The following is a 21,587-nucleotide window of genomic DNA, read 5'->3' as shown; positions in this document are numbered from 1 at the left end:
CCCCATTTATAAATAATATATCCCTTAAAAAATAATATTTCTATATAATAATAATAATAATAATAATAATAATAATAATAATAATAATGATGATGATAATAATAATAATAATAATAAAAACAGAATGTCTAGGAGTACAAAATTGTAAATAAAATATCATACATTAATATTATTATTATTCCTGTACAGAAGGAAAAATCAACAAATATTATTTTACTAAAGTAGGAAATTATAAATGTTTTTCTTATGGTTAAATGTTAAGGAAGATATCCTTAACTATATTTTTCTAACTAAATAACAACGAATAGCAGAACAAATGTACAAAAATTTATAAGTCAACACGGCCGATTAAATTAAAATACAAAATTATTATTTTGTACTTTAAGCTGCCATATTTACATTCATAAATGTACACAACAAAAACAATACCATTATTATAAATAAGCTCAAAATTGTTCACTTTATAAGTGCATTCGGTTTTGCATATTTGATTGAGGCTGGTTAGGGCCCTGTGGCCCAGGCTGTTGTTGTCCTTGCATTTGTTGAGGATACATTGGAGGAGCAATAGTACCACCTTGTTGCTGTTGCTGTTGTTGGAACATTTGCCTTTGCCGTTGGTTTCTGATGAATTGAGCCAACAGCTGTGGATTACTCCTCAATAACTCTCTAAGGCGTTGTTGCTGTTCAGGTTGACTATCATTGTTAGTGCGCAATGCATTAAGTAACTGTTGCAAAGATTGATTCTGTGGTTGATTAGGATTTTGTTGATACCCTTGAGGTCTAACAGCCATAACTTGTTGTTGAAGCATTGGATTTTGTTGGTTATTAAGTATCATTTGTTGTTGAGGTTGTATGTTCATTTGTCTCTGTTGTTGTACTTGTTGCTGTTGTTGCACTTGTTGCTGTTGTTGTTGCACTTGTTGTTGTTGTTGCTGCTGCTGCTGCTGCTGCATTATCATTTGACTGTAATTAGGATCAGTAACCCATTGATTGACTTGTTGTGGAGCAGGTGGGGCAATATGCATGAGCGGCCGTTGAATTTGTGGTTGAGGACCACCTTTTCCATATCCAACATTATCATGTTGACGAGCCGCTTCTTCTTGTACTTGTTTCACTACTTGTAAAACATTAGCAGGAGGTGTTTGTTTTCCTGGAACCATTACTGGCCCTTTGTGAGGTATCATTTTTGGTTGATTGGCCATATGTGGTGAAGCTACAACAGGAGCAGTGTTTTCTGTCCCTAAAGTACCTGTATTCATAATAGCCATACGCCTTCGTAGCAATTGTGCTTGTTGTAATCTCTGTTGTAGTTGTTGTTGTTTAATCTTGTGTTTCATATTCGGACAGAACAGCACTGGACATTTGCCTTCGGTACAATATTTAGCATGATGGAAACATAAGGCAATATATTGTTTACAAATAGGACAATTCCCATTGGATTTAATTTTACAGAGTTTAACATGTTGTACAACCCTTTTCATACGTTGACAACTTGCCAAGCGACAATTTGCATCTCTACATTGGCAAGCATGTACAAGTGATAAAATACACCGACGAATGGATAATTTTCTTGCCTCTTGAGGATCTGCTTGTTTTTGGTCACCAGGAGATGATCCATCATCCAAATCGAGACCAAGTTTCTCCATGTTGTGAGGATGTTTTTCTTTCTCATAACAAGTAATACATAAATCAAAATCATCACAAACAGTACAGTGATATCTGGTTTCTACATGTGCTTTACAACTATTACAAGTGTAAACAAACTTGTCTTGCCCTTGGTTATGAAGTTCATATAACATAGCCATAGAAGAGAACTTGGCTCTTCTAAGTGATGAAAATTCATAATGTTTTTCTCGGGCCATAGTTAAAAATGCATCTCTTCCATCCATTAAATCACAGCTTATTAAGGGATCCGGATCTTGTATTCCTCCCAGAGCAGCTGCAGATTGTACACTGTGTAATCTAATTACAAAGAAAACTTCTTTATGTTTATCCATATTATCAAAAATTTTGGCTGAAAGGTCACTGCTCGTTTGAGGTAACATAGTTTTCTTTGAACTACTTTTTCTCTGGCTTGACTTAGATTTGTTAGATTTTTTGGCCTTCTGCAATCCTTTTTTCTTTCCATCAGGCCCAATTTCTACTTCATCACTTACACACATTTCAACAGACTCTTCAACTTCAGCAAGTTTCCTCTTTTGTTCTTCTTCTTGATCAAGTTCTTTAATACTATCTTCTAATGCATTAGGCCAAAAATCACCTTCAAAATAAGGTAATTCAGCAGCTGAACTTAATTTATCTTCAATAGCTTGCTTCAAAATATCTTTATAGTCAAGAATTATCCGTTCAATTATACCCTTATCTAGCATTTTCTTATACCATTCTTGTAATCGTTTTGGTTTTGGTATTTTTTGTTCAGGTGGATGACAGTGGAATATGTAATCATCTCCTTCAGATGGAGGACAAGCCCAAATATGAGCCATAGTATATCCTAATTGTTTTACATAATCAAGGTAACCAAGTAATATTTCATGATAAACATATGTTCTATACTGTTTTGGTCTAAAAAAGTTAACAGAATCTAAATATGCAATATAAACTCTTCTTGTATTTGGTGATGGAGCTTCAGACCCATACTCTTGGACATGCATACCAAAGAAACAAACATCAGTTCCATCAATTTCTTCAAATGCATAAAGAGCCTTAGCCCTATAAGGGAACTCTCCTATCATTTCTCCACTTTCTACAAAACGACTTCGCATACCTGGTTTCACTTCAACTATTTTATCTGAACTAGATACAACACGTATAGCAACTTCACCAGCACCGGCTTCTTTTTTCTTTAGGAAGTTATTCACTCTTGTTTCAATATATGTACCTAATTTTGTTATAGCCAATTTTTTAGCATTGAATTTATTTTCTTTCCGTTTTTCGCCACGTTTTTTTAGACAGTTATCACAAACATATCCTTGTGGATTTATATTTTCGTTATGAAGAACACATATTTGATGTAGTTTTCTACCACAGTGAGTGCACATTATAAATGGTTCTAATTCTAGATGATCATTTTTCATTTCCATAAATTGTTCTTTTTTAATCACTTGTTGAGCTTGAGTAGGATCTTCACCCAATGTCACAGCATCACCAGGTATATCATTAAAACATTTAACACAGTAAATGTACCTGTTTTCAAAACTGAAATATTTGGCATCTCTTGGAATAGTACACAGTTGCTTGCCAAAGCAACAAAGTACTTGTGGATTGAATGTGTACTTACGACCACAACAATAACCAAGACTTCTCATGACTGGGTAAATTTCTTGTTCAAAAACTTCTGAAAGTTTTGTACAAGATTTATAAACTTTAGTAGATTTTTTGTTGTAATGCCAAGCATTTTCAAACATTAACCAAACATCATCAACATAACTCCAAGGGTCTGAATACTGACCAGTATTAAGTTTTTCTCTAATTGTAGATAAATCCATTGGTTTTTTAATAATAATAAAATAGTCTGGTATATTAAGTGCTTGAGGATCAACAGGTTGTTTAAAAGGATCTGATTCTGGTTCTTGTTTATATAGTTTTTCAAGAGTGGGCATTAATGCTTGTCGAAGTTCATCAGGTCTAAATACACATTTTTTTATGGCTGTTTTACTGTCTGATGGAGTTGGTTCAAAAGGTTTAATATCTGTTGTGATGTTTGGTTTGGGACTCATTGGTTCATCTTTGATTTTGATTTCCATTTTTATTGAACTTGAAGCATTATCATCACGTTCTTGTTTCATTTCAGACTTCACAGAGTCTGATGGTGTTTCAGAGTTCATTTTACCCTTACCATAAGCTCCTTTACCATCATTACTGTCATCATACTCTTCTTTTATTTCACCTTTAACATCTTTGGGAGAATCATCTTGTGCTAAAGCCGAAGCAGCGATAGCATTCATTTGACTTGAATGACTAATTGATGATGGTTCAGATCTTGGATATCCTTTACCCATGCTGTTCTGCATCATTGCCGGTACATTTTGAGTTGATGCCATAGAGCTGGTAGTTATCAAACTAGGTCCATTAACCATTTTATCCATATTAATTTGGTTAAGCCTATTTGGTTGTAACATTTGATTATTCAAGTGTTGTTGTTGCACTTGTTGCTGTTGTACTTGTTGTTGTTGCTGCTGTTGTTGTTGTTGTTGTTGTTGTTGTTGCTGTAAATGTAGTTGTTGAGGTATTTGATTCATTGATTGATTTGTGAATTGAGGTTGAGCGAATGAAGCTTGAGATATGTTTGGTATCATTTGTGAGTTAGATGGGAACTGACTAGTGTTGATTGGACTTTGGGCAGGTGGTTGAGTCAAACCAAAAGTAGTTTGGGGTAAGTTTGTATTTGGACTGGGTCCAGGTACAGGTGAAGTAATTGGAAAATGTACCCTGTCCGATAATTGTGTCTTCATTATGCCAGATGTCGTTACTACTTGCTGTTGGGGCAAGTTTTGCTGATTTGGTTGAATTGAAGTATGAAGTAAAGTATGTTGTTGCTGTGGTTGTGTTTGCTGTTGCTGTGGTGTAGGCAGTCCTTGAGTAGTTGGGAAGCACTGTGTGTTAATATTATTAGTCTGTTGCTGAGCTCCCATTTGCTGTTGTTGCATTTGTTGTTGTTCTTTCCGCTTTTGCATTTTTTCTTCCAATTCTTTCTGAATTTTATAAAATGTTTGGGCTAAACGATGATAGTATTCTGACCTAGAATTAGCGACATTATACATATCACCTTCTACTTTTCTAGCATAAGCCACTAAATTATTCATACGTTTGTCAAGCATTGCTTTTGGATCATAAGTAGGGAAAATTGCTTGTACTAATTTATGTACTAAATGATTTCGCAATTCAGGAGTAATAGACTCATGCCATTCTTTACTTTCAATATGATTTCCTGGAATTGACTGACTTGGTTGTGCTTGATTGTTCATCTGAGTAGTCATAGTATCAGTACTAGTTGTCATTATGAAAGAATTTGGTATATTTGTCACAGGTTGTTGAATGTTGGATGGAGCTTGTACAGTTGTGTTAGAAACAGACTGAAGCATATCATTTACAGAACTCGTTCCGGGATCAGTATTCATTGTAGTTGTTGCTTGAGGTTGTGAATGCGGAACTAATACTCGTGTGTTTTGATTAGGTGTTAAAACATTGTTATTAGGAGGATGTGAAATTTGAGATTGTAGAGTTGTCCTTATACCAACATTATTTGGAACTCCCGGTACTTGATTTACTTGATTATTAACAGTATTATAACAATTAATTTCATTCATTCCAGTAGTATTTTGAGTTGTATTATTGGCTAAAGCATTGCGATTGTTTGATGATGCTTTTAATGGTTGACAAATTGGGCAATCTGGTCTAGTACATTGTTTCCAATGTGATATTATTTGTCTAGATGATGAACAGTGAGCTACATTACAATTTCGGCCAGCTAAACAATTTGTCATATGTGCTAGTACTCCTTTCATTGTATTACAATGTTGCAAACGACATTGTCTTACTTCACCATTAGCCTGATTATCTCGTCTCTGACATTGATGTGCGTGTAATAATAATACAAGTTGTTGGGTTATCATTTTCCTTTTTTCTGGATTAGCTTGACTTCGATCAGCAGGTACTCCTTGAGGTGGTACAACTACATTTGGATTAGCCATATTAACTTGTTGTTGTCCTAGGCGAATATTTGCTTGAGGCTGAGGTGGAACCGAATTTTCTACCAACATTCCATTTGTGTTGGCGTTGAATCTTGGCACAGGTTGCCGTACAATACCAATAGGTTGCTGTTGAACTACATTAATTTGTTGATTATTTTGGTTGTATGCATTGAAGTTATTTACTGGACTCATTGCACCCATTGGAGCTGGTAACCTCTGCTGAGTATTCATTGGCAAATTATGAAGTTGGTGAGTCTGATTACGGATTTGTTGTTGATGATGCATTGCAATATTTCTTCCCATCATAGGACCATTTTGTTGTTGCTGAGGTATACCATGGTGAGGATTATGCATAGAATTATTAACCAAATTATTTCCCATCATAATATTCACATTTGGCATTCCAATACTATTTTGTAATTGATTGGAATTAAGGCCTGTATTCCCCATATTGACAACCATTGGTTCTCCAGTTTTACTGACCAAAACATTAGGTGATGGCATATTGGGATTTATTGGTTTGTTCATAGACATTCCAGCACCAGATACAAGATGTTTGGAACCCATAAAATGGTGTGCCAATTGTTGTTGACTCACAACTAATCGTTGATGAATATTAGGTTGTTGAAGTTGCTGCTGAGGATTATTTTGTGGAACAAGCATACCATTTTGCAATGGCAACTGAGGACCAAGATTTTGCTTAATATCAGGTTGTTGGTTCCAAGATGCTGCACTAATAAGCTCATCGGGGAGTTCATTCTCGAGATCAAACATCTCATTGCTGGAATAAACACCAGACGAGTCTGAAGATCCTTGGAATGGATCTTCCAACTTCGGCTTTTTGTTTGGAGGACTATCCACCATGAGGTCAGCCATATTTAATTTTAGAATTTAAAAATTTATAATAACTAGTAAATAATTACTAGTAACAACATTTACATATTGAGAAAAATTGCACTATATCCTAAACCTGTCACATAATATGTTATATTTTTAAAAACTCAAATTGAGTTATACAGAATTAACAGAATTCGTAGTCACATAATTAAGCAGTATGTGATATACAACCATATATTAATACTAGCCATTTCACAAGCTGTCGGAGACTGATTATTGAAGATTTCATTTGTATCTATCACCTTGGTTTTTGCATACTTCAAATTTTTCAACAACTGATTGGTAGTTCAATCTAAAATGAATTAATATAAAATATATAATTGGTAATTGATAGATATTATATAAGCAAAAAATTATCTTATATCATTTATAATTTTAAGTAGATAAATATTAACAGAGACCCTAACTATTTATAATAACTTCACTTGTTAATTTCAAAGATATTATAAAAACTTAAAATCCAAGTATTCCAAGATATGATATAAATTATTATGTATAAATAATTATTTTTATAAATATATATTAATTACTTTGATATCTTTAAATATTTTTTTAATACTGGGAGTATATAAAATAAGTAAATTTTTTCCTATTTTACAAAAAATTTTAAAATTAAAAATAGTTATTCAAATAATTAATGGTAAATACTTTATAATAATAAAATTATAAATTGGCAACAAAGTTAATTACAGATTTAAGTATCTAATATTTAATAAATTTAATTTTTACATGAATACATTAGAATAGTTTTTTTTTTTTTTTTGTATAATAATATGTGATTCTAATCGAACAAATGTTTTAGATATTTTATTTTTATTTTTACATATTAATTACAAAAATGTTGAACTTAATTTACAATTTGAATGAAAGTAACTAATTACCTACTAAATATTTTGTTTTAGTAACTATTGTATTGATAAAAATAATTTTCTTATATCAATCAACATCTAGTACATAGTTTATTTGCAACTTTAAAAATTAAAGTTAAACAAAAAAAATGTAAATAGGTTGTAATATTTTAGAAAGTGAAATAATCATAGAAACTGAAATTTCACTTAATAAAAATAAAACATGATACATAAACCCAATTACTAGACATCTTGCTTATATTGTTTGCACCGTTAATTATTACAAAAAATCATTCAACTTATTTATGAAAAATAAAAAAATTACTTACAAAAATTCTAATTGAAGCCGATTACATAATTCAGGTCAAAACATGTTTGTTGTGTCAGCCAAATGTAGAAGAATAAACCTAAAAATATTTATTTTCTTATTAGGTACTTGTTAAATTTGATTAGAAAAATAATAACGAAAAGTAGTCAATTATATTTCATAAATACCTAACATAAACAAAATATAACTTCAAATGTATTATTTTATACTTGTACAGTAAACAAATGGTACCAATAAATAACAACATAAATATATCTATGTATATGTGCGTGTGGTGTAAATATATGAATTATAATTGCTTAAAACATATAATACATTTCCATAAAAATAAGAAACTGCAGTCATTATGAATGTTTAAGGGATGGCAGTTATAAAATTACAATAGATAGAAAGAATATAGAGAAGCTCAATTAGTTTTTATTTGCAGCTAATTATCTTCATATTCTAAAATATCAATATAAAGCATTTTTCTACTCACTAGTGAACTTAATACTATAAAATAGACACATGTTCCAATATAAAGTACTTATTTCAATATGCCTCCAAATAGATATATAATAATTTATGATTTAAAAGTTGTTACAAAGCTAGGTTAATAAAAATATTGATTAACTTTTCGTTAAAATTAAGTAAATATAAGATGACATTTGATGATTTATTATTAACAATTAAAACTATCAACTATCTTGATTACAAAGTATATTAAATTATTATTTTCATTGCCAAAATTCAATTCACAGAGATGCAACATGAATCTTTAAAAGACTTTAAGTGTTTTAAAAATATAAATTGAAGAATAATAAAAATATATATTTAATATTAAAATTATTTATAATAAAAAATATTTATATAAAAAAAAAAATAATAACAATTATAATACCCTATGTATATGTAGGTACAAATATAAAAAACTCAGCAATTTTTAATTTATTTACTGAAATATTTTGACAACATTTTACAGTTTTAGATTAATTTAAATAGATAAATACTCATAGTAAATATATTAAAATAAGCATGGACAATTAGTTAAAACTATATTTATTAATTTTATAAAATACTTTTTTTTTTACACTGCACTTTTGATTAGATAGGCAATTATTAAATTAAAAAGTCAAGGAAAATAAACATTTTTCGTCCAAAATTATGTCTATAAAAAAAAATACTCAAATTGCAAAATTGCAAGTATTCTAAATATATTCCTTTCAGATTCTATATTATTATGAGACCAATAAAAATATTACTAAATCATACAGCTCATTACATTTTATAATTAAAACTTAAGTCTATTATACATTTAAATGAATGGAATAACTAGTACACTAAAAAGTAAATATTAGGCTAAACTTATGCTATGAAACAGATATATTGTAGTAAACAAAAACAATGATTCAATAAAAATATGCACTCTAAAAAAAAGTACAAACATTCAGAACCATAATAATTGTTACATAAATACATTTTTATCATTAAATAGAAAAATGTATAAATCACTATAAGCAAATAATATTTAAAACCATATAATATATATTTTTTTAATTAGTAATATTAACTAATACCTCATATTAATATTAGAAATAAATTTAAATTTAACTATACCTATATAGTAATCAAAATCTATAAAAAATTATTTTCTATTTAAGGATAATTCCTCATTAAAAAAAAAAAATAAAATAGGTCTGTGGCTGTTAAAAATATAAGTTTTTTTTTTTTTTATTAGAATATTTAAAACATATATAGAAGACATTTTCCTGACAATTTTTGAAAAATCATGTAAGATATGGAAGGTTTCAATATTAATTTATAAAAAGATATTGTTTAAAAAAAGTTTCATAAATAATTTTGGACATTTTGAAAGAAAATCTGGGATAATAAGGAGTGAAAAGGACGTGAAAATCATTTTTGAACAATATTAAGTCACAAAAAAATTGAAATCAGCCTAATAAGTCTGGAAAACCAGTGATGGCAAACTTTATCAGAATGGTATGATAGTGGAAAAATGGGAAAAATTTATAAAAGAGTGTAAAAATGGAAAAAAGTTATTAAAAAAAAGAGTGTAAAAATGAGTCCGGGGGTCCGGAACAACGTGAAACGGCTATAAAATCGTAGAAGGACAGTGTACGGGGGTCTCGGACTCTTAGGGGTACGGTTCGGACAGTGATAATTGACTACAGGGGCACCGCCGAAAAAGTGATAAATGCGAGTGGGGGTCGTGAAAAATGGTCGGGCGGTGTAAAAATATGACGGAAAACGTCAAAAACAGGACGGGAAAGAAGCCACCACAGGTCGGGAGGGCACAGTTTTGACGGGGTTGCAGGAAAAAATTTCGTGCACAATGTAAACACGGCCGTCAACAAAATGGTTAAAAAGTAGGCTGCCGCGGTCGTGAACCGCGTACTCACCGTGTCCGAGATTAACGTGATCCGAGCCGATGTTTGCGGCCGATAAGCGGCAACGGTATACACTTCGGCGGCCCGTTGGAATGCGTCCCTGGACACGTTGCGCGGTACGCCGACGATTTGTGACGGTTCGGTACGGTTAACGCGACGAATTAACAGCGAATTCGAGCACGGGAAATATAATTTTCGACAACAAAACTAGATGTAAATAAAGCACTCACGGGACGTGATAGATCTACGGGGAACGGGGGCAGCCATCGGCGGTCGGGTCAACGATTGTTCCTCGCGCTCAACTATCGATAGTGCAAATTGGCGCCCGTGGATCACGGAAAATTAGCAACGGCTGTTCCGTTCGCTGACACAGTACGCAAACGTATTCGGACGACGTTTTACGCTATTTTACGAATTAAAACTGGTCAAAACGCACTGAAATTGCAAATGTCGGAGGCACTTTTATCAAGAAATTCCGTTTTATATCGACGTATTGGCGTCAGTGTGACCGGCTCGCGGGTAACTCGCGGTCGAAGGACGGCCCGCGGCAGTGCTGCCAATGGTGTCGTGGAAGTGCCGCCGCGCGAGGCGCGACGAGCGCGCCAGCGCAAAACGAAACAACATCGTAGTAAATATACGTATACACAATATACTATTATTATTATTATTATTATTATTATTATTATTATTATTACTACTATTTTATACCGCGTTGTACATTACGTACTGCGTACGTACCCCCGCGCGCGTGGACGGCGTAACGCCCTCGTCGTGTGTAACGTCAATCGTATCGCACGCGGAGGCGGCAGCCGTGGTCGTCGTCGTGAATTCGTGACGTCGCAACCGCCGCCGCCGCAACGTAACGCGTATGCGCTACTCACCAGCCATTCAGCTCCGCGGCCGTAGGTACAGTCGACAGATTCTCGGCGAATCAACGACTTCACGTGATACGAATGTGTTCACAACGATTTCGTGTCATCGGCGCGTCAATCACCGTTCGGTCCATCCGCGGTGATGACGACGATGATGTGATCCGTCACGTACGGACGTAACATTCGGAAGGGTTACCGGCTCGTGTTGACGGGAGCAGTAGTGGGCTGCGAGCATGACAGCGAGTTTCATTTGAAAGTATCCGAACTCCACGGGAATGAGGGTCACCCCGATTCCCTGTGGAATATTAAGCACGCGTCGCGGCCGCAAGCTCGACCGCGTAGGCGGTGCGAATACTTTCCCCAAGTCTAGCGCGTAAAAATAAACCAAGAGCTCTACGTAATTTTCGGTCATGTCGTGTCACGTTTACGGCGAATCACGACCGTTCCGACGGATTAGTCGGTCCTTCCGTTCCGGATTTCGGTATTCTGCAGCGAGTGATCTCAACACACAGGTGATTAATCGCGTTGCCATGGAATATTTTTTCTGTCGAAAATAGACGTCGGCAAAGACGCAATCAGGATTTATTTTCGGATGGGAGGGAGGTTGTACGTTTGAAAAAAATTTCATTTCAAAAGGTGTTCGGTGTTGAGAACGGGGTAAAGTTAGGTTAACTACATATTTCGAGGTGAAGGGGAGTCACAATCGTCAACCACCACCCTAGTTGCGCTACACGCACCGCATACGTATTATTATATAATTATATCGCGTGTCTGAGAGCTTTGGTAGGACGCGAGGGGTCCCGTCACGGCGGTGGGGGCCGGTAGCCGCCGCGCAGTACACGTTCGGTATACCAACGTACAGGTCGGTTTCTTCTGGCCGGAACGGTCTCCGAAGAGAATATCCGCCGCGGGCCCGATTCTACGTGGCCTCCACCGCCGCCACCGCCGCGCACTCGCGATGTATTTATTCGCCGTCCGCGCGCGATTCAACACACGTCGTGCCGGCGGCGGCGGTAGGTGCCGCGCGTTTCGATCGCCGTTTCGACATTTCAACGGTCGCCGCCGCCGCAAACCGCGATTTCTACACGTTCGCCCCGTGCCCACCTGCCACGGCACCACTCGCACGCACCCACGCCATAACGTGTGTGCACTTCGCGGGGGCATACGCTTCGATTTTTTTTTTTTCGTTCTCTCTCTTTCTCACTCACTATCTCACTCACTCTCTCTCTCTCTCTCCCTCTCACCATCTCACCCTCTCTCACTCTTTCACTCTCTCTCTCTCTCCCTCACTCACTATCCGTACACCCGTAAAGCTTTCGGAAATCGCGCTCGTGACACCCCCTATGTACGCGGCGGCCTCGCCGTCGTTTCTGTTCGGGGGGGGGGGGGTCCACTGCCCCCTTCGGCACATCGTTATTTCACCTCGCCCTCGAAATCGTCTCCGCCGACCACTCCCTCCCGTACATCCGTGCCCCCACCGTTTTCTCGCGATTCCGTGTCATTCTTACGCCCGTACGCCGAAACGTGTAGTATACGCGTGTCATAAAACGCTGCAATCGATCGGTATATTATATATTCGGCACGCTGTTGTTAAAAAATAGTAGAACAAATAATGCAATAATTACAATGGATAGTAGTCTAACAAAACGGTACAGTGGCGCGAAAACATTTCTGCCGCAATTAATATTGTAATCGTTATCTATGTTTTTCGTGTGCGTCATTTCAAACACGATATTTTAATAATTAGTACGTGTTATAGCTGTACCGTTTTTGTCTAATCAGTGGTATTTTGGTATACGCTTCAGATTCGATTGCAGAAAAACGCTCGCATTGTACTTGTGTATAAATATTATTACGTTTATAACATGATAACATTCATTAATAAGAATAATACACGCATTTATGTTGAATTGTGTGTCGCCATGTGTTCACTCCGTTACAATATAAGTTCCCAACTCCCATCCGTATGTTTAAATATTTTTATTGTGCAAAAATGTAATCAAATCCATTTTTTATTTCACAAATATTCTTCCGTATTGTTTGTAGTTCCATTAATAGCAACCAATCAGTAAATTAAATATACTTTGCGTTTAAAGCGTTAGTTTAACATTATATAAGTACTAAGTTAGTAGAATTTATTGTTAACAGTGCCGACGCTATGGTTTGCGAGGCTCTGTCCAATTTATAAAAGTGAGGAATCTCCCTGCATAGCTGGACAACTAAAAATTCGTAAATGTAGTATACATGTATCTTCTGGGGTAAATACCCGACGGGTAGGTAAATATTTTGGGTATTTACCCCCCTATAATATTTGCCTACCAAAAATGTAGGTAAATATTTTTTTTTTTATTGTCAAACATAATCATTTTTATTAAATAAATTTCGTTTTAAAATTTGAAGCATTTTGGTTAGTTTTTAAATTCTTAGATTTACTTGTTTCCCCATTAAAAGTGGTATTGGTTTCAAAGTGAATAAAATTAACAAAAACTTCATAAATATAATTTATGTAATCTAATCATCAGTCTTGGAAAAATATGAAAAAGTCAGGAAACAGTAATAAAAAAGTATTGTGATACCTATAGATTGGTTTTAGCATTAAAAATAAATTTATTCAATTTATCGGGCGTATTAAAACGTCGTGAGGACGGCCGTGTAGGAGTCTACGACTGTTTGAACGGGTATTCAGCCTAAAATGCCATGGACCACTTGCTTTTGGTAGTTGACTGAAGAAGATAGTTCCATGATGTATTTTTTGATGGTTGATAATTTAAAGTTTGAGTGCAGTGCGTCGTTTCGAACAAACCATGAGACATTTGCAATGCCACATTTAGACATTTTGCACCCCAGAGCAAAAAAAAAATTGGCGCCTCTCTAAGGGGCCTACCCACGGAAAATATAGGAGACAGATCCTCATGAACCTTTTAGATCAGTGGTTCTTAACCTTTTTTGGTTCAGCGCCCCTTTATCGTAATAAATTACTGCTAAAGCCCCCCTTATTTAAAATTAAATTGTCTTACTGTAAGTATAAATATATAAATTTATTTATTCATCAGTATACTAAATTAAAGTAAAAATTTTTATTTTAAAAAATTAGTAATGGTTATATTTTACTCCACTTAACAAAACAATTTGACTTTACTTTACAAAAAGATTTAACTTTGAAAAAAAATAAAATAAAATATGATTGCCTTAAGCCTGATGAGTAGTTGCTAATGTGGGGATGTCTAGTTCGATATTGGTTAAAGCTAAACATACCTTTGTTGTAAATGTCTAACTGATTTATTTGTTTAGTCAAAAGCTGAACAACAACACTGAATTCTTTTTCAACTAAATATGTTGACGGGAAGTTAAATGTTGGCGATATATAACACAATGAACACAAATAATATCTGGGGTGGCTTTTTTTAGGTGGGCTATGAACCCAACATGATGACCGGTCATTGAAGGAGCGCCATCCATTGCGCATGCAATAATATTAGTCAAGAGGACATTTTTTCTGGTAAAATATTCCTCCACCGTTTGAAAAATCAACGACCCTTTGGTATCAGTGATCAAACTTGTATCAAACAATACTTCCTCGACGATTTATTATTATTATTTTTAATCTACGAGTTTGAAAAAGCTCACCGCCCCCTCAGCGACCCATTCAAAATTATCACCCCCAGAGAGACCAAAATGCCCCCAAGAGGGTGGTATCACCCCCGTTAAGAACCACTGTTTTAGATATTCTAAAATCAATGCTATTCTTGTGTAGTAGGCACGCTACCGCACGCCGCACACGATATTATAATACGCCGTATTATTATAAATAACATATTTATTGACATCACAACAAATTTGGGAACTAATATTAGGTATATTAATATTATACTGGATTGCTGATACCTATATTGCTATAAATAAATTAATTCATAGTTGTTTAAATTCCAAACAGCATAATATATTAACATTAATTTATGATACTATTATTAAAAACAAAAAAAAAATAATTTCAAAATAATTTTAAAAGTTCAATAATTCACAAGTAAGCAAATTTCCGACCACAAAATTTTGGTGCCTCCAAAAAACTAGTACCCAGGGCATTTGTAGCCAGTTCCCCCCTCCCCCCCCATTAAATGTGACTCTGGGCATTTTAAATTACGCGTAAGACTTTAGATTGTAGGACTTGAATTTTGTTTATATGAGTTGTTGCACATTACCCCCAGACCGGGACTGCATATAAAATTAGAGGACGATGATTCGTGTATATAACAATAATGAGCACTTCCAGCTCAATGATATTTGACGATTTATTAGAGGATATAGAATTTTTAAACGTTGTGTCCTTATTGTAATTTGGAAGATATGCGAAGATTTCATGTGAGCTTTTTGTCTAATAATACTCCAAGATATTTTATATTGTGATACCAAGCTATATTTTGTCTGTTAACTGTAGGGTATTGTAGTTTTTGGGTCTGCGTAATGTGAAAAGAATTGCTAAGCTTTTTAAAGGATTGAAAACAATTTTCCAATTTTGTGCCCATTTTTGAAGTTCGCGTAATATGAAATCATACCAGTATTAATAAAATTAAAATTATTATTAATATTCTCTATTATAGTATAATTCCTATCAATGAATCAATGAAAAAGCGCAAGGTCCTGTGCAGTCGCACTTCATGTACACTCCTTACGCCGGTTCTGACTATAAATCTTTTATAATCAAAATACATGACTTCAATTTAATTTATATTCGATTTTATGTTTCAATTGCTAACAACAAATAACATCTGACTAATAAATAACAATTCTTATCATATCTCGTATTAGTCAATAACACGATTCATGTGTACCGGTGGCATATATAGGTTTTAATTTCGAAGGGGGCCGATTATGTATTTGATTTTTGAGGGGAAGGGAAGGAAGAAGCATACTATTACGACAAAAATTATTTTAACAATATAAGACTTCTCGACTGTCTTTACACCACCAGAGAAATAAGAAACTCAATTTTTTTAATGATTTATAATTTTTTAAAAGTATAAAAACAACATAATTCTAACAATTTTTTTATTAGAGTCACTCAAAATTCACCACTTATTTTCTAACAGAATAAACATATTTTATAAATATTAAATATTAAATTATAGTATAAGCAACATTCTCAATGTCGCGATAAATTTTTCGGAAACCCCTAGCATTAAAACATAGCCATGTTAAAAAGAACTCTCTTTAACAATGGTGTTTTTCATTTCGGAGGGACCCGGACCCCCTAGGTCTCCCCATAAATACATCCCTGATATGTACACTATTAAGCATGATTTAAGATGTATCATAAGGTGCATCTTAAACCATACTATTAAGTTACTGAAATTAATGATTAGCCGTAATGTAATGGTACAATTATTATTCATTGTGCCAAGTGTCTTAGTGAATGGCGCACCCAATGCTGAAGAATGCGAAAAATCACCGTGCAATGATGGACACTTATTTGGAATATATGAATTATAATCTTATGAAACAATAGTTAAGGGTTTGAGTAAATGTTCGGGACTTGAAACACTAGCTCTTATATCAATCAATGAATAAACTAAGTTTTATCATTAAGACCTAATCTAAATTTAATAATTTTTTTTAATTGTATTATCTTCAAAATAAAGAGTTTTTCTCCGAAACCGATATCTTAAGTGCTTTAAAATTTTTATATCCATAAATATTGAAAAAAAAACTTTCTTACTACACAAATAGTGTAATCTTAAAATATGTGAAAGTTTTCCAAAAACTGTATTTGGTAAAGTATATTTTGTACAATTAATTTATTATAAGCAGTAAATACCGTGTGAATTGTATCCAATTACCAAACGAGTAACTGTTAAAATAAATGTTTCCTTCTAACTAATTTCTGTAAATTATAAAAATTCACAAAGGTTTCACTTTTTTAGTAATAAAAAATACCTAATTTTCATAATTCCAGATAATCTTCTCAAATACATAAAAAGGAACTAGCACTGAAATTTATCTATATTTATCTATATATATCTATGCTACCGATGTGTTACCGATATGTCCATACTCATCCATTATTAGTATTCCTGATCAGCTTAGGTATGTTCTGATTATTATACTAGGATATTTTTATTTGATTGACAATATGTTTATAACTGTATAGTTTATAAATTAAAAATATAAACTGTAAGTATATTTTCTTTAATAAAAATATAAAATATAAGTTGTAGTATTTAGTACACTGATACAAGAGTTTAATAAATTATAAATTCATATCTAAGTCACATGAAAATTGGTTTTCAATACTAATCATTATAACACTCTCTGACACTCACCCTGGTATCCAACACTATAGTACCTAGTACTTCAAACAAAATAGCAAAAAGCAAAATCGTAGTTAGTGGGTTGTATCTGTATCTGTATCACATTAAATTGCGGAGTCTCGTCTGACTTAGAATTTTTGCTCTTATATTTTAATAATATAATCAAAATGAATTTTTTTAAAGCAGCTGTGTGTTGTATAAACTACATCATTTTATATTATTGTCTGTAATTTTCTGGAAGATTCGCAAAATTATATTAATTTATTGTATTAGTAAAGCATCTCTTTTACTCTCAATAATATTGACTTCTTAAAAAAAATTATTATTTATTATGTATAAAACATTAGTCATTAGTGCATGTTATATATATGATAACATATGAATGCATATTATACACTATCGTGAGTTGTACATAACGTAATAACTAATAATAGTATTTGTACCGTAATGTTGCTAATACAGTCAACTAATAATCTGACCGATTCCTAATATAAGCGCTGTTGTTTTATTAGTAACGCTAAAAGAATTAGTAGATAAATTATGTTCTTAAACACACCATAAAGACATTTTATTTCCTTAGTGATTTTATTATGTTGTTATATTTTATTCTTAAATTATTTTCTTTCAATTTGTTATTTTTTCATAACTCCTCTAAATAAAGAAATAATAATTTAGATTTTTCTCCAAGCCATATAAAATGTATTAAAAAACTATAGATCAATAAATAATAAGATAAATATTCAATACCTAATTTATTTTCTAAAATATAAATAATGTTACACAGACATTGAATTATATATAATATATTTCGTAATTTTGTAAGTATATTGGATATTTGTAAATTGCCATCATAATATATATAATATAAATTCAAATACTACAAAATATGTTGTCATGTTGAACTAAATATACATCACGTAGTACACCAATAAATGATTATTTCTCATTATATTATTCTGCAACGATTTAATATTTATTCTTAGAATATTAAAAATTTGTTAGGGCCTAAGGTCCTTTAGTGGATTTCTGTAAATCTGATGTCAATATACCCTTGATAGAAACTCAGCCCTGTAATTATAACACAATTGAATAGTTACTAAAAACTTATATTTTATTTTTTAAAGTCTTCGGATGGCGTCCAATTTATACAATACACAATATACAATACCAAATCATAATACCAAGGGGGGCTGACTCTATCTTAGTCCTCCCTCTGGATACGCCACTGAACAGTTACCTAATAATATTAATATGGGCGTAGTATGCATGGAGCTGTGGGGGCTGTAGCCCCTCATTTTATCTAATATTAATAAATTTTAATTTTAAATGTTTTTATAATTTTTCCTAAAATTCATTAAGCCCTACATATTAGCATTGTGTATTGACAATTATTGCACTAATATATATAAAATTACTTATTTTCATCACAAATATGTTTATTTATAGATCAGCATCGTATTCATTTTTTGGATTTACCCTGTGCGATCGTCATTGTCACGTCGTCCAATGATAATATTATAACGATTACGGATAGTAATTTTTATGGAACACACACATAAAAATTATTTATTGGTATTTTTCTCGAAATTGGTGACTGGTCGTCTTTGTTGTTTGCTCGTGTACTGCTAATCACACACACACGTCTGTCTTATATTTTACCATAAATCTATACAATATATAAAATTTATGAAATAATATTATTATTTCATACATTTTTAATTAATTTTGATATCTTTGTTTCTTTTTTTCTTGTTTTTCTTATTTTTTTTTTTAAAAATGTTCAGTAAATTTAATATAAAGAAAAAGCCTAACAAAAAAACATAACCACTAACTAGGGACAACGAAGACTTTGCAGTGGATAATCCAAGTCCAATAAATAGTAAAATTAAAATTAATAAATCTTCAATACCTGGATGATCTTAAAAATATTCAACCCAAACATTCTGAAATTGCATTAAATGACTCATTTCTGCTAGACTTAGATAATTTAGAAACAGAACCAACTCAAATTAAATTAAACATTTTTATAGAGGTGGGCAAAAAACATATTGTTTCTAAAACATTTAGGTTTATGTTCGATACATCGATGTTCAGTCTTTGATATATTGAAGAATACAACGTTGTTTTATCTCGATGTTTTGAAATTTATTATATTAGTTTTCCTTAAATTAATTTGTATTATAATTTTGCTTCGTATTAAAAGTTGTCAGTTATTACAAATATTTGTATGTTTATTCAATGCATTTTTTAAATGTGTTAACTAGGCGATACAAATGTCACCCATTGATAATATTTTGTCGCCAAGTTGATAATGTTTTGAAAAATTGGGCAAAACACAATTAATTGTTAAAAGAAGATATTTTATTAATTATTTAAAAAAAAAAAAGTTTAATTTAAAAACTCAAAATGAATTGTTTTTTTTTTTTTATGTATTGTAAAAACAAAAATGTCAGGTAAAGAATGAGACACCTATGAATTGTTTTTTCTAAGAAAGGTTCTCTTTCTTAGAGCTTTAATTCAAACTAAAGATAAGGAGATTTTGGAATACATTTTTCTAGTCCTATAATATAGCCCCCACAGATAATAATACTAAACTACGCAAATGAATATTAATATTATACATATTTTATTATACTAATAATACGTATTAGGATCAAAAAGTTCCCGGAATTTATTTATAGAAAAAATAAATATTAGGCTGCGCGTACATTAGAGAGCGTCCCGTCGTGTAAAATTTTTAAGCCCATAGAATTTAAATCAGAGTGCGTACATTGACTACGAGTGTCGAGCGTCGCCTTTGAACATCAGCGACGCGGTGCGTCACAAATCAAACGTGCTCGAATTTTGACGGTCGACGCTCATATATTTGGCGGGCTCGAACAGTCTAGTAAGTGGTGTGGTAGATAGTTTTCTATACTTAGTTAGATTTATATAACTAAAATGTAGGTAAATTGTATAGGTATACGTAACTGGTAGTATAGGTAAGTACAGTGGCGTATTCATGGGGGGGGGTTTGGGGGTCAGAACCCCTCCATGAAACCTGAGATAGTAAATTAACTTTTACATGAAACACGGTTTTTTCTTTAACGTTTTTATATTTTAGAATTTTGACTTGGAAATCATATTAATAGTTTGTATAAACACTATAAACGTATTATACACACGCTGCACACACACACAAGTTATAATATTATGATCATATTTAGATACTTTACTACTACTTCGATAATTTTTGCTTGGGAACAAATTATTTAGGTTTTCTACAACGGTTGGTTCTAAATCGATTATCTGGTCCCGATAATTGAGATAAAATCGATATCATTGTCTGTATTCAAAGTTTATTTTGGGTATACCTATTGCATTCACGGCTCGCCGATCATTTAACATAAGCATCTTATTGTGTAAAACTAATAGTTATTATATAGTTATAGTTAATAGTTGATTGTTGCCCGATGGTGTTTCACTGTTTTGCTTACTACTCTTTTATTCGTTTATATTTGACATTTGTATTCCATTACATTTGTTTTATTTTAATTTGACATCATTCTAATACGTTTAAACATTCCATTATGGTAAGATATTTTTAAACTTTAATTTTTAGTATACCTAAGTGATTGGACAGAAAATATTCTAATATCTAATACTTATGTTTCTATATTAGTTCCTAGCTCCTAAATTGTTATTATTGTTATTATTTATTATTATAGGCAAATTCTCTAACAAATAAGCAGACTAGAAAAATTAATTATTTTTTTTCACCTGAGTCAAAAAAACTAATGTCAACCAGACTTAAAAATACCGATATCAATACAAATAGTAGTCAAATGATAGTGATAAGATTAAATATATATTAATTTGCTGAACCCCCCTTCATAAAAAGTTCCTGGCTACGCCACTGGGTAAGTACCATGCGAACATATTATAACATAAGAATAATTATTCCAGGAACTATACTCGTTGGAGATTTTCTTAAGTCAATAAATAAATGATGGAACTCTCCGTGTATTTTCTTACGACGATTAAAGGGATGAACACCAACCCTTTTCTTTTCCAACTATTTTCTACGTAAAATTGGATTGTTTAAAAGAATCATTAGACGATCTACCGTAATGAACGACATGGTGCATATTGAAATTATGAGTATATAAAAATGTACATGTTTTAGATATCGAACGAACAACACCGCTCGAAAGTATTGTGCAATGTGCGTATCTTCGACACTCGACGCTCTCCAATGTACGCGCGGCCTTATCAAATACC

The 21,587-nt window shown here is 32.6% G+C and overlaps 1 protein-coding gene across 1 annotated transcript; it reads right to left on the bottom strand.

The window, feature by feature from the left end:
- Positions 1-214: 214 nt before the first annotated feature.
- Positions 215-10,601, bottom strand: LOC112686173 (histone acetyltransferase p300). Its single transcript, XM_025558366.1, has 3 exons — positions 10,163-10,601; positions 7,765-7,842; positions 215-6,879 (listed from the first exon to the last, which is right to left on the bottom strand). Exon 3 carries the CDS (start codon positions 6,564-6,566, stop codon positions 462-464), a length of 6,105 nt encoding a protein of 2,034 aa, XP_025414151.1. The 5' UTR covers positions 6,567-6,879; positions 7,765-7,842; positions 10,163-10,601; the 3' UTR covers positions 215-461.
- Between the last annotated feature and the right edge of the window lie 10,986 nt (positions 10,602-21,587).

This window comes from Sipha flava, unplaced genomic scaffold, assembly GCF_003268045.1.
Source record: "Sipha flava isolate LNK unplaced genomic scaffold, YSA_version1 2_pilon_pilon, whole genome shotgun sequence".
Lineage (NCBI taxonomy): Eukaryota > Metazoa > Arthropoda > Insecta > Hemiptera > Aphididae > Sipha > Sipha flava.
This window is presented reverse-complemented; position numbering and strand designations above follow the sequence as displayed.

Coding starts and splice junctions, on each gene's coding strand:
- LOC112686173 (XM_025558366.1), bottom strand. CDS start 6,566: ATGGCTGACCTCATGGTGGATAGTCCTCCAAACAAAAAGCCGAAGTTG.